We start from the raw sequence: 11,758 nt of genomic DNA, 5'->3' as shown, positions 1-11,758 counted from the left end.
CTTGGGTCGAATCCAAGACTTGTTCTCTTACTTGTTCCTAGACTTGTTCTTTTTGTACTTTTTTCCTGAGTTGAAGACAAAAAGGTTCACATTCTGCCAAGCAGCTCCTTGGGGGAGCAGGGCGCAGTTTTTCAGTGCTGAACGGATTGTACCCTTCCCAAGGGTGGTGGTGAGGCCTTCACTGTGGCTCTATGTTATTAGCCAAAATGCAAGGCTTCATGGGCCACCAGGCTCTGTGACAAGGAACACAAGAGACAAATTTGCTAACCCTAGGCCTTTTCTTTTCATACCTATCCAGATAGAAAAATGAGTTTGTCAGTTGCCTTGAGTTCCAGAAACAGCATACCCCATTGAGTACATTTCCATCTCAGACCTGCCTCTGGAGGCTCCCAGCAGTAGCCTCATTGGACAAACACAAAGCATATGCCTGAGCTAGATATTCTGTCATGTCCAGCTAAGTCCCCTTTGCATCACCAAAGCCCTGGGCCCCTTCCCTGAGACCGCAAGAACTGCATGTTGTATGCCTTTTTTATTCTCACAGTGTTACTCCATGTTCTGTACGTTAAGCTTTGGACCAGAAACATGACTGTTTATATTTTATTAGACTCTGAAAAGAGATCATTGTCCTGTAGGTCTATAACTTTTGGCTAAGAAAGTCAGAGAAGGACTGCTTTAGGATTCTCCCCTAAAGTGATGTTCCTGATCATACCCCCCATACTTCATGTTCCCCCAAAACTAATGTGCTCTCAGGTAATTCCTTCTGAAGGCCTGCTAGCTCATCACTGATCCACTAAAGCTGTCTTCATAGCACAAAGTGTTTTTTTATTGTTGAAGAGAGAGAAAATAATCTTTAGCACATGGTTATTTAGACCTTTGACTTTCCTATTCCAGTTTTAATGAAGTAACTCCCAGCCCCTTCCCATCGTGGCGCAGTGGACATTGCTTACTTAGGCGCATCTCACGGCGGTATGCCGTAATGAGCCTGTGCTCTGTCATCGCTCCAAGAGGAGTATGTTCCATGCAACACTGCTTGCTTTATTTGAAGCTGTATGAAGGTGTGTGATGTTGGAGGCAATATGATTTAATTCTCTGCCTCATACTATTAAGAATATTTTTATTTTTCCTAAAGACTGAACCTACTAAAAAAATGGGAAGGGTCCTTGTTACTAGATTTTTAAATAATAGAGCTAAATTGTTGAGAAGCAGCATGGGGCTGCCAGAAAGACTAGCGACTCTCATTATGCACTTTAAAGGGGAGGGGCAGGCGGCTTGACACCAGAAATACACCACTAATTGTCTTTGGAGTACAGAGAATTTTACAGTTACCACTTAAGCTTCATGATTCCTACACAGTAAATAACTCTGACATAGCCATTGTCATATTCCCTAAAGGACCCCAGATTGTTCTGTTGACTCTTCATGATCCTTCTAAATCTAGCCGTTCACGAAACCACAGTTATCTCTGGATTCTTATCTTTAATGGAGTTGAATAATGATAAACTGGATACAGATTAAATGACCATGAAATCATGTTTATGGCTTTGAAATGATATTTTTATATCAGCTTTACCTTCCCAATTATATTTTACTTGAAATTCCTGAAGTGTACACCTGCAGGTTGGTACAGTTTGGAGGTTTTAGTATATCTGGTTATTTTAGAGTGGAAGAGACCACTACATGACCTGGAATTTAAAAAACTCTCATGAATATTCGACTGTGACTTGACTACAGTTGTGTTCCCATTTTAGAGTTGAAAAACTGAGGCTTAAGAGAAACATCTTGCTGAAGTTATAATAGCAGTTTAATGGTGAGGTTTGCAGGAGGGAAATAAGGGACGCTAGCTTTCATTGTGTGGCCTCAACTTATAATTCTAAAGAAGCACTGTTTCACAATGTTCAACGGTAGATGTTCCTTACTATATTTTTACCTGTTCCTCCCTCTTGAGCAACATGGTCAAGCTGCAGCTTTGTCATTGAAAAGTGAGTTCTAGCCTGGCAGTGAATTGGCAATGGCACACATTTTTAAAATTAAATGCCAGTGTGTTTTGAGGTGTGAGTATCCTCTAGAAGTAGCTACTGTTTGTTCTTATTGGCATCAGCTGATGCTTTTTCCTTCTGTTCATCTAACCATTGTCACAAATTTACACAACAGGCCAAAGAATCCTGGGAGATGGATACCAAAGAAAAATTGGAGCAGGCTGCCATTGTCAAAGAGAAGGGAACTGTGTACTTTAAGGTATGTGAATTCTTGTATAAGCCTTTCATCTCAAGAGATTTACTCAAGGGTCAATGAATTGTGCTGATACTCCCTACTCTGAATTTTATCGGTACTCTTCTGGATAAGAGTAAGCCTGAATTTTTACAAGTCTGTAATTTCCAATATAAGAAATGATGAGAAAGAACGAATTAACGTGACAAAAGAATACAAATGCCTCTTTTACAGGGTCTACTCTAGACTATAACCAATCTGCCTAATGGCAAACCAGGTCTGGCTCACCCAGCCACCACTGTATCGCTCAAAGCCTAAAGCACCTTGCTCTGGTACAGAGTTGGCACTCAGTGTTTGTGGAGTGAAACAAAGAATAGAATAATTGTTAACAAGTAATAGAATTCATAGGGGTAAATTTCACATCATTTTCCTGTCTATGGTCTTGGCGAAGTCACTAAAGGCACATGACAAAAGGAAGGAGAACATGCACAGATTTCAAAAGAAACTGACAGGAGGACAGTATTAATTTCTCCTAGTGGCCACAGATGGTCCCCCCCACACTACCTTTTGTGAGGAATCTTCAGAAATTCCTGAATGCTATTCATCATTGATTGCTTCTCAAAAACCCTTTCTTATAACATTTAGGAGTGTGTTATTTCCTTACCTAGATCTTAAACCGTCAGATATAAGAAAAAAAGAAACAGCACTTTGTTTAGTTCCAATCAGAATGCTGCCCTCAGTGCTTCCCCTGCCCCCAGCAATATGTACCTTCTCCATGTCAAGGCAAAAGGGCTTACTGAGGAGGAGAAAGAATGGGATTTTTTTCAAGGTTGGTTGGTTTGTTTTTTTTCCTTGCTACTGCAATCCATGAACAAAAATTAGATGATGTTTTCAACAGTCTAAAGTAGCGGTGCATAAATGTTCTTAAATAAGTGTTTGTGGAGCATCTGCTATAAAACATGCTACTGCATTGACAACCTTGTCTGGAGGGAGGGGGGGCGATGTTCACCCAAATAAACCAGCTAGAGAATTATGTAAGACCGTATAATCAAACAAAATTAACACAGCCAGAGAACAGTGTGTATGGTTATTTTCCTAACTTGTGAGAGGAGACCCATTATCGGGTCACAAAATCAATTTAGTGGAAGTGTATATTACATTATTTAGTAAGGATAAATTTCACAAATCTTCTGTTCACTTGTATGTGAGTGGTTAGTCATAACGTAAAACATTTTTTCTATAGGTTATGGTTAAACACATTTGAAATCTATTGCCTTAGATAACATATAATTATTTAGATTTATTTCTAAATATTTGTTATATGTACTAAAATAATGTGTGGATCACCAGAAAGCATTGGGGTATGATGGAATGAGCTCTGAATGGAGAACATTATGGCTCCAAATGATTTAAAGTCGTTTAAGGTCCAAAGAGGTTTTTTTTTCCTGCGAAAAGTGAGTTAGATTAGGTGATCCTCAAGTTTCTTTCCAGCTCTAAGATCCTGTGAATTTCTAAACTCTCGAGAACAAGTTTAATTTTTAAAAAAATTCAGTTTGAGTATATTAGATACTTCTAAACTATTAAAGTAAGATTCCAGATGAGTTGTTTGTAGACCCAAATACACAATACACGGGAATAAAAGGAAAATTTTCTGTAAAATCCTTTCAGACCACAGGTCCTGAATAGTGTTTCCTATATGTCTGGAGTTCATACAAGTCTTTATATGTATTTTTTATATTTTCCCAAACTTCTAAATAGAATATTAATAGTTCGGGTGAGCTTTTAGCATTTGACTAGAATTATATCAACTCAGTGTAGTAAAACAGCTCTATGATTCAGAAGCTCTAACTGGTTACTGATGACTCAGAACTTTGGGGAACATTATTGATAATGAAATATGTTGCAAAGCCACACGTCATATAGCTGTATCTTGAATATACCAAGATGGCCAGAGTTTGTGATCAGGAGCAGAAAGCAGCGTATAAGTGTCTGTACAATTACTTTGTTGATTCTTAGTGTCACAACTGCAGTAGTGATTTGTGTATTTCATAATATTATGAACCCTTTTAAAATTACTGATCTTTGAATAAAATCTGGATCAGCAGTCACACATATGGAACATATTATTTTAAACATGCAATTTGATAGACAAAAATCTTCAAAACATTGGTTCATTGGGGGAAAATTAATGAAAGGTTCAAAACCACTGACCTAAGACTTTTCTCCCAGAATGTCTGTGAACATCTTGTACTACTAAAAACTTCCCTGGAGGCACCTTCATAATCAGAGGTGAAGGATCCTAGCAGTGATCCTAGTTTTAGCTTCAAAATGGTTGGTAGATAGTTTCCTGTATACATTTCCTTTTCAAATTTCAGGGCATGTTTCACTCTGCCACACTGCCTTCCTGGGCCTCTTCTTCCCAGGGTGTTTGACTTCGCACATTGTGCACAGGTACAGAGACTAGATTTGTGGGTGCAAACAGGATATGGGTGAAATAAAAATCTCCATTTCATGCCATCTGTACACTGAAGCTCCATTTTCACGGACTTGTCAGTTTGCTTTATGCCTAAGTGGATAAAACTCTCCCTCAGTAGAGTTGAATTGTCTCAGCTTTTAAATAGGAAAGCTTTTGCTGCTTAGATTGTAAACACCTCATATCGACCTCTGAACACTGAAGAGAAGAAAGGTAGGAGAGGACTCTCTTCATTTGACTCTAAATTATTAAGCATAGCTAACAACATAATATTATGCCGGGCATTGTGGAAGCCAGTTAAACAGACATGATTTTTATTTTTCCCATCCTAGCTGGCAGTATTCTTTAAGACAAGAGCATTCATTGTCACACCTGGTTAGTGTTCTCTCTCCTGACTTGGAGGCAGAGTGAACACTGCAGTGATACGGGGTTCTTGCGCCCCCATGTGCTCTTTGGGAAAAAGGCATGTCCAAAGCAAGCTGGTTAAGGATCATCTTTCAACCACTGAACCCTTTTCAGACAAAACAGGCTTTGCTTTGTTTTGACCACCCTTGCTGAACCAAGAAACCAGTGCTGTGATTTAGAAACAAGTAATTTATGACTCTAGGATTTTAGGTTTTAAAAAAAAAACTCATAAATCACCCCTGCCTTTTCTCTTCTTCCTTCATTCTTTTAGTACAGGATTTCTTAACCACGGCACTGGTGACGTTTGGGGCTGTATGACTCTGTTTTGGTGGGAGGCTGTCTCATGCATTGTAGGATATTTAGCAGCATCTCTTGCCTCTATTCACTAGTTGCCAGTAGCGCACACACCCCTTCCAGTTGTGACAACTAAAAAACATCTCTAAACATTGACAAATGGTCGGCGGAGGGTGCAAAATCACCCCAAGTTGAGAACTATTTAGCACTCAAAAGCAGAAATACCACAGAACAAATACCTTTGCTGTTGGAGGTTGAGGTCAAAATAAAATTATATGTGATGTAAATGAAAGAGCTTTCAAGAAATCAAAATGCTCCGTAAATGTAAAGGAACTACTGTGAAGTCTGTTACTTGTTTTTCTTTTTAGAAGCCTTCTACCATTCTGACTATTCAGAACCTACCGAAGTGATAAGGTCTGGATCTTTGTCCTCCCTGGCTCTTCTTTTCTTTCCCTGTAATGATATATTAGGACATAATCGGAAAGGTAATAGGTACATTAAAAATGAAAGAGAAGAGAGAAAGAAGAAACTAGGCATAACAAGGAAAATGCCTGTCCTTCTTACCTAATCTAAATGAAATGACACCTTTCATTCCTACCTCCATTTTTTCCCCCAATGATAGAAAAAGTTTTGATTCCATAGTTATATTCCTTTGACCTTAATATTTATTCAGCAAATCTTAATTAAGGGCCTATTTGTGCTAAACTCTGGATATTCCAAAAGGGATTGGATATGCTTCCTGTCCTCAAAGAGCTCACAGTCTAGCAAGAGAAAAGAATGACAGAAAGAATGTGCCAACCCCTGAAACTAGCGAGGACTGTAGTCTTCTTTTTTTTATAGTGTCCAAAGAAGGAGCAGTGGGCCTGTGGCTATGACTAAATATAAGTATTGCCTTAGTTTCCTTGGACTGTCGTAATAAAGTACCATAGACTGAGTGACGTAAACAACAGAAATTTATTTTTCACAGTTCTAGAGATTAGAATTCTAAGATGAAAGTGCCAGCAGGGTCAGTGTCCTATGAGAGCCCTCTCTTTGGGTCACAGATGTCTCCCTTCTTGCTGTGTCCTCACGTGACTTTTCCTAGGTACTTGCAAGTAGGGAGAGAGGGAGCAAATTCTCTGGTGTTTCTTACAGGGAAATTCATTCCATCATGAGGGCCCCACCTTCAGGGCCCCACTCAACCTGATTCCCCTCCAAAGGCCCCATCACCTTGCGGATAGGGCTTCAATGTATGAACTTGGCAGGGTGGGGGATGACACAATTCAGTCCTTAGCAAGTACAATATAACTCCCTCAAGAATTTCAGCATTATTATGAAAAGGGCCTGGTTTCATATTCTTACGGATAATGTGTATCACAGATTTCTGAGGCAGAGAGGATAGCAGATTGATTTTGATACTCTTCTTCGTTAACACCTCAGGTTCCTTTGCACTGCCTTTCTAGAGCAGAACCAGTGAGCTCCGTGTCTTCCCTTTCCTACACATGTCACTTGCGAAGAGGGATGTTGAAGGGGGGTGTAGCTGTGCCCTCATTTAGACCCAGGCCCTCCACTTGAACTGGTCTGCCGCGTCTTCTTCACCAAAAATTGGTATCAGGGCTTCCTTTCTGTGGGTGGAGCTCATTTCCTATGCCAGCCCTTGAAGTCCTTTATAACAGAAACATTCTTGTAGACACGGCTCTGGGATTTTTCTTAGTCCTTAGGTGAAATTTGGAGTGGAAAGATATAACTGTGCATTGAAATGTGTGCACTGCTTTGACTGTGGTAAGTCCTAGTGACATGATCTTAACACTTCATTGATCAAACATTGGATTTAATATCCTAATGGGTCTGGCACCATGGTAGTAGGATGTGTCATCTATTTTCGAGCTTGTAGTCATCTCCTGCAGAAGAGACCCCTCACCTCTACTCCCATTTTATTTGTGTATTTACCAGCTGTCACTCCTTTTTTCATTCTTCCTAAGATGACAGTAAATACATTGTCTCAGCCCCATAATTTCTTGTATAGAGCATATATATGATTCATGTGAATTAATTACACAATTGTTACTCATGATATGTTAGAATTCTGCTGGTCAAGTAAGAGCAAAAATAAGATTAAGATTTTTTTCATTCAGTTAACTGACATCTATGTGATTTATGTTTTATAGTTATTTATGTTGGATGGTGCTATTTAACTATGTATATTCCTATTGTTTACAGCCTGTTTTTGCAAGTAAGGTTCTGTTAGGACACAGCCACACCCATTTATTTATAGATCATCTCTAGCTGCTTTTACACTACCAATGACAGAGTTGTAACAGAGATTGTTTGGCTTGCAAAGCCTTCATTGTTTATTATCTGGCCCTTTACAGAAAGTTTGCCGACCCCTAGCTTAGATGACTAAAGATTTGCTGTGTTTGGAATTGGTACTTGCCAGAAGGTACCTACTGTGTGGTGCTGATCTTCAGGAAAAAAGGGAAAAGTAACTTCCCCTTTGTATAAACTAATGACATAGTCTAAAACTACTCACTAACCCTTTGAAAGGCGGATAGATATTAGCACCAAAGAATGTAACCCCCAAAATGCTCTCCTACTGAAAGAACTTCCCCCTCTGGAAAGGATGGGATAGTGAGTGAGAACAGCACTATATAGTGCACTGTCCTGAACCACTCAGGGGTCACTGGCACTTCAAAGGGAATGGAGAAGGTGCCCGAAGAGCCACCTCCTAAGAACAAGAAGAAATGATGAAATATCAGGGTTAATATGAGGAGGATGTTTCGTTTTGAGGGTTTGTTTTTCTCAGGGAGGTCCGAGCTTACACTTCTTTTGTACCCCATCCAGAGCCAGTACAACAAGTAATTACTAGCTTTTTTCTTCCTAGGGAGGCAAGTATTTGCAGGCGGTGATTCAATATGGGAAGATAGTATCGTGGTTAGAGATGGAATACGGCTTATCAGAAAAGGAATCTAAAGCTTCGGAATCATTTCTGCTCGCTGCCTTCCTGAACCTGGCTATGTGTTACCTGAAGCTCAGAGAGTACACCAAAGCCGTCGAATGCTGTGATAAGGTATAGTGGCCACGCGTGTGCGCAGTGGATTCCACACCTTCACATTTTTTTCTCCCTGTCATACTTGGTCTTCTTTTGCTTCCTCTCATCCGAGGGTTGGAGTGTTTTTCATTTGCCGTTATTTATATTTGTTTGGGATTATTTGTTTCTCGATATGAATTGGAAAATTCAGAAAGATTTTGATTAGACTTTTCTGACGTCTAGACTATTTATAATAATACATTACGAATAAAAGTTTTGATAATTTTCATCTGTGACCTCAATTAAATCTTACAGCATTTGGTATCAGATTAGACATATAACTCCTCAAGTTCAGTTTAGTAATAACAGATTTAACTTATTAGTCCTTTCAGTACTTTACTATAACCCGCTGCAACTGCTCATATAGAAGCTACATCGACGTCACTTTTTATTATAATCATATTTATTCACTGATTAAGAATACACAAATAATTTGAAGACCCACAAAGCATCAGCAGCCTGCTCCCTTTTTACATTTGTATTGTTAATACTGCTACTGGTCTTTTAATACCTAGGTGTTGCATGGTGGTGTTTATCAGATATACAATTCTGGTATTTGGTGAACAAACAGTAAGGGATAAGAAAAACGAGCTACTATTTCATACATTCTTTGTAAGATAATTTTTGAATTTTAAGATTGAGTTTTGTGCACCAATACGTTCCCTGTCATGTTATACTAAATTTTTGCCTAAGAAAGAAATGTTACTGTTAATTACATCTTTTAAACTTGTGCATCTTTATTTTTTGTTATAGAAATAGTATAAAGTTAATTCATATTCAAGCATTATAGAAACATACAAGAAAGTAAAAGTCTATTCATAAAATTCCCATTGACTCTCTCTCCCAAGACCACATTCATCTCACACGTCCTGCTTTTTTCCATACATAGAGTAACATTTATGTGTATATTTTATTAATGAAAACGTATAGATTTAGATACCTAGTTTTGTAAAACCAGGACACTTTCTGCATCTTAGCAGTCTATCATATAACTCCTTCATTCTTTTTAAAATCTATTTAGTATCCATTGTATGCATCTATCGGTTTATTTAACCAATCCGCTTTGGTAGATTTCTAGATTTTTAACATTACACATTATATAGTGCCTCTCATTACATATCTGTGGGATCATTTCTATAGGATAAATTCTTAGAACTGGAAATACTAGGTCAAAAGACATGATTATTTTAATACATTAACATTTAAAATTTTTATACATTATATATTATTGCTGAATATTTGTTTTTTTCTCAATATTGGCAACAGAAAATTTTTATTTTCATTTTTATTGGTCACTAATGAAGTTGTTCATCTCTTCATTACTTATTAGCCATTTGTATTTTTTCTGTGAATTGCCTGTTCACACCCTTCTACCACATTATTTGTCTGTTTTCAGTTGGTGGAGATAGCATGTACATAATTACTGTTAACCCTTTGTCGGACAATATGGACCCTGTTCTTATTTGTTTACCTTTTAACTTTGTTGATGGTATTTTTTTCTGTAGAGAAAATTCTAAGATAGTCAAATCTGTCTTTTTCTTTCTAGTTAAAATAAATCTTCCCCACCCTAAGATTATAAAAATAACCCCATTCAGTACTTGCAAAACCTACTCCAACTAGGTTTACTTTATAAAAAAATAATAAAAAATAAATAAGCCTTTTATGCTTTATGAGTTTTTTGGGGTTTTTTTTGCATGCAAATACTTGGTTTAGAATTTTTTCTTGTGTTTATGATATGAGGTAAGAATTAACTCTATTTTACATACATACACCTGACTTTGTTTCTGAATGATTTGTTCTGTTCCATTGACCTATTTGTCCATGGACTAGTAACCAAACTGTTATAATTTTAGTGGCTTAATAGTATATCTTTTTCTCCCATAGGTCAAATCCCCTTTCATTATTTTCATTTTTCCAAAATTTTCTCAGCCATTCTCAGTCATTTACTCTTTCCATTGAATTTTAAAATGAACTTCTCAAGAGCCCCCTCTCAAATCCTTCAAGGCTCTTTATAGAAATTGCATTAAATACAGAAATAATTTGTGTCGTTAGTGTTTTTTTTTGATCAGTAGTGTATAATAACCTTGAGCCCATCTTTTCAATACACTTTTTCCAACTCCCTTGGCCAGAGAGCTTTGCTAAGTTATTTAAGTACTGAGTTTCTTTAAAATTTCCACAAGTTACGTTCATTCTTTCTAAAATATAGACTATCTGTTGTAGGCCCTTGGACTGGACAGCGCCAATGAGAAGGGCTTGTACAGAAGGGGTGAAGCCCAGCTGCTCATGAACGAGTTCGAGTCAGCCAAGGGTGACTTTGAGAAAGTGCTGGAAGTAAATCCCCAGAATAAGGCCGCAAGACTGCAGATCTCTGTGTGCCAGAAAAGGGCTAAGGAGCACAATGAGCGGGACCGCAGAATATATGCCAACATGTTCAAGAAGTTTGCAGAGCAGGATGCAAAGGTATGTGCAGAACTCACTTGCCTTCAAGTCGATCAAGAACTGACCTTGCTTCTTTGATTTTTATTCTAAGAAGGGGTTAAAGCACAGGGCGCAGAGTCAGGTAGACAGCCCAACAGGCACAAGAATAGGGAAAACAATTTCCAGTCTGATGTGGGCTGGTTTGGATCCAGAAGTAGAATAGGGCTGTTCTACTCACCAAAGGGACGTAGCAGAGAGGCACTGACATATCCGTGAAAGAGATGAGGAAAATTAATTCCCTAGGTATGTATGTACTAAAGCTTTTATTAGAAATCAAACACGTCAGGTTTTCTTCAGATGCTACTTTCATGTTGAGACTTCCAACTTTCTTGGAATGTGTGCTCTGGCGGGGAAGCACCATCTCCATGCCCTTTACTTTGAGGTTCAGGAGCCAACCCGGCAAATGTGATAGGAGAAGTCAGCCTCCCCCACAGCAAAGTTGCATTCTGGTCCCGAGCTTATCCTCCACTCCACAACCCTTCTTGTTACATGGACTTGTCTATTAAACAATGGCAAGCTAGTCATTTTAACCAAAGAAAAAAAGTGAAAGCTCCCACTCTATGGGCAGCATAGCCCCGACTTCCTCAGTCAGGCAACCTACGTAAAGTCATTGTCCTACCCCCTGGTGGTAGACCTGACAGACAGTCCGGAAGAGCCAAGAATTAATCCGACATTTCACTTATTTCTTCCTCAGGAAGAAGCCAGCAAAGCAGTGGGCAAGAAGACTTTAGAAGGGGTCACCAATAAAAAAGAAAGTCAAGCAACGAAAGAGGAGAAAGCAGAAGGCCATGTATGACACCACGCAAAAGGAGGGAAGAGTCCTGGTGAACTCG

General features: G+C 38.6%; 1 protein-coding gene across 1 annotated transcript in view; it reads left to right on the top strand.

The window, feature by feature from the left end:
- The window catches only part of LOC105301051 (peptidyl-prolyl cis-trans isomerase FKBP5), an 85,828-nt gene that overhangs the window by 70,240 nt on the left and 3,830 nt on the right, over positions 1 to 11,758 (top strand). The window contains exons 7-10 of the mRNA XM_023538502.1: positions 2,057 to 2,235; positions 8,241 to 8,426; positions 10,668 to 10,907; positions 11,620 to 11,749. Coding sequence (XP_023394270.1) covers positions 2,057 to 2,235; positions 8,241 to 8,426; positions 10,668 to 10,907; positions 11,620 to 11,721 — 707 coding nt within the window. The 3' untranslated portion in view covers positions 11,722 to 11,749. The remainder of the gene's footprint in view (positions 1 to 2,056; positions 2,236 to 8,240; positions 8,427 to 10,667; positions 10,908 to 11,619; positions 11,750 to 11,758) is intronic.

This window comes from Pteropus vampyrus, unplaced genomic scaffold (assembly GCF_000151845.1).
Source record: "Pteropus vampyrus isolate Shadow unplaced genomic scaffold, Pvam_2.0 Scaffold225, whole genome shotgun sequence".
NCBI classification, from domain to species: domain Eukaryota; kingdom Metazoa; phylum Chordata; class Mammalia; order Chiroptera; family Pteropodidae; genus Pteropus; species Pteropus vampyrus.
The sequence above is the reverse complement of the archived record's forward strand: the minus strand, read 5'-3'. Positions and strand labels throughout refer to the sequence as shown.